The sequence below is a fragment of the Sinocyclocheilus anshuiensis genome, unplaced genomic scaffold, assembly GCF_001515605.1.
Source record: "Sinocyclocheilus anshuiensis isolate Anshui unplaced genomic scaffold, SAMN03320099.WGS_v1.1 scaffold1010, whole genome shotgun sequence".
NCBI lineage: Eukaryota > Metazoa > Chordata > Actinopteri > Cypriniformes > Cyprinidae > Sinocyclocheilus > Sinocyclocheilus anshuiensis.
The window spans coordinates 726,814-729,304 of record NW_015537936.1 but is presented as its reverse complement, the minus strand read 5'-3'; the positions used below and the strand labels follow the sequence as shown (position 1 = coordinate 729,304).

Below are 2,491 nucleotides of genomic sequence, written 5' to 3'. Positions count from 1 at the left end.
ACACTATCCTCAGAAGGCACGTGTGCACCATAATTAGAGCTGGTGATGTCAGCCAAATTCCAATCCACGCCTTCTCCATCCTACACGTTCACGCTCCGAGATTCGTTTCATCCTGCTTAATTGCACGGAGGGAATTATGGCAATTTCACAGATTAGCGGCGGCTGCAGAAGGTGCAGCGTGTTAAAATGAGTGAGGCGGGTGGGGGGGGGATTACGATCGTATGCAGTATTTCTTAATTCCGGGGAATATTGGGCCGCGGGGTTTGTGACATTGAGCTGTGTATCATCCAGTGAAGGGGAATGATGGTGACTCAGCACATCACAGAAGGGAAGCCTGAATTACCGCTCCCGCGGGGGGGTTGCTTTTAATTAAGTCTGCGCCATCTCATTATGTCAATCATTTGTGGTGTTGGGATACACGATTATGCAAGAACGATTAAAATTTACTTGTTTTCCACATCCAAAACTCGTGTGAAATCAAAATATGAGTTTTGTGGCTTTTATTTGTATGCTGTATGAAGTTCTGTTCTTGCTCAGTATTTTTGTCATGTTTTCCAGTGCAAATGTCTAAACATTCTCAAATCAAGATACATTTATCTGAGATGTAAAATTACATGAGAAGTCATTTTCTGAGAAATCAAGAAAACAGAAGAACGGCTTAAAACAAGAAGAAAAAAATTATAAATCAGCCAGTGGGGTCAGAAAATAAACTTGTTTTCCCTTTTAAGTAAATTTTTTCTGACCCCATATTTCATCTCACTTCAGTTTAATAGTTTAAGAAAAGAAGACTTCTATTTTTATGCTATTTTGCATTTTCAGTTATTTTGGTCATGTTTTCCAGTACAGATATCTAAACATTCTAAAATTGATAAACATTTCCTTGAAATGCAAAATGACTTAAAATATTAATCTTGTTTTCTGTATGTATTAATGTATTAAGAGTTTTCCAGAAAAAGACCAAAAATACTGATGACTTATCTTGCTCTCAAGTGTATGCAAATTTTTGTCCAATCAAATGCTGTCTTGAATGTGAATGTCCCGCCCCTTGACCCTGACATGAGTTGACTAGTGTTATGATATTAATTTGCTATTTAAACAACCCTTTGATTTGTCATGTCCCAACTTCCTGTTTCAAAAGGAGATATTATATAGGAAGTATTATTAAAGGTAGTCAGTTTTGATGTCACTGCCTTTATGTCTCAATGCTGGTACAATTATGAACTGTTGCTGGTTCAGTCAGCATAAGGAGAGATTCAACAGCATCGTGTCCTTAAGCAAGACTCTGAACCATACAAATTGCTCTGATAATATGTTCATGGCAGCGTTTTTAATGATTAACTTGTATGAAAGACACGGAAAAGTGATGAGTGATGTAAAAGCATCATTACAGGTAAACTCTTCTGTCTCTGCCCAGCTGCTCCTGAAATCTTCGGCCACAAACGAAGCGAGAACAAAAAAGAAGGTGAAAATGCGACGCTGTACTGCAAATCAGTGGGATACCCGCATCCTATGTGGTTGTGGCGCAAGAAAGTTGGTCGGGGATCTTACATTGTACGTAAGCAAGTCATATATAATATACAGTATATCCATATTTAAAATAAGTGTTTTCTTTCTGAATATATTGTAAATGTCATTTGTTGCTGGGATCTTGTAAGACTTCAGTGTCACATGATCCTTCAGAAATCATTCCAATATCCCGATTTGCTGCCCAAGAAACATTTCTGATTATTATCAAAGTTGAAAACAGTTGTGCTGCTGAATATTTTTGTGTGAACTACGATACATTTTATTGTTCAGGATTCTTTGATGAATAGAAAGTTCAAAAGAACAGCATTTATTTAAAATGAAAATCTTTTGTAACATCATAAATGTCTTTACTGACACTTTTGATCAATTTAATGCATCCTTGTTGAATAAAAATATTAACCTTAAACGTTATTTATAGGAATAGTTCACCCAAAAATACAAATTGTGCCATCATTTACTCTCCCTCATGATATGACTTGGAATCGCATTGAAATTTATTTCATAGACAGAAGATGAGATGATGTCATGGATTAGATGAATTTTCTCTTCATTTTCTCGTAACAGGACATTGACAACAGCACCGGCCGCTTCTTCATCATCAACAAAGGCAACTTCACAGAACTGAGTATCATCAGTCTGGACATCAGCACAGACCCGGGCGAGTACGTCTGCAATGCCTCCAACATCATCGGCTCCAAAGAGTCCATGACTATCCTGCGGGTGCGGAGTCACCTCGCCCCGCTGTGGCCTTTCCTGGGCGTCCTGGCCGAGATCATCATCCTCGTGGTCATCATTGTGGTTTACGAGAAGCGCAAGAGGCCGGACGAGGTTCCAGATGGTAAGTAGCACTCTGCTTTTAAAGGGGTCATATGATGCGATTTCAATTTTTCCTTTCTCTTTGGAGTGTTACAAGCTCTTGGTGCATAAAGAAGATCTGTAAAGTTGCAAAGACTAAAGTCTCAAA

The 2,491-nt window shown here is 38.4% G+C and overlaps 1 protein-coding gene across 1 annotated transcript in view; it reads left to right on the top strand.

Moving 5' to 3' along the window:
- LOC107658962 (neuroplastin-like) overlaps positions 1-2,491 on the top strand; it is a 44,208-nt gene that overhangs the window by 28,838 nt on the left and 12,879 nt on the right. Inside the window, exons 5-6 of the mRNA XM_016447710.1 lie at positions 1,415-1,551; positions 2,092-2,367. Coding sequence (XP_016303196.1) covers positions 1,415-1,551; positions 2,092-2,367 — 413 coding nt within the window. The remainder of the gene's footprint in view (positions 1-1,414; positions 1,552-2,091; positions 2,368-2,491) is intronic.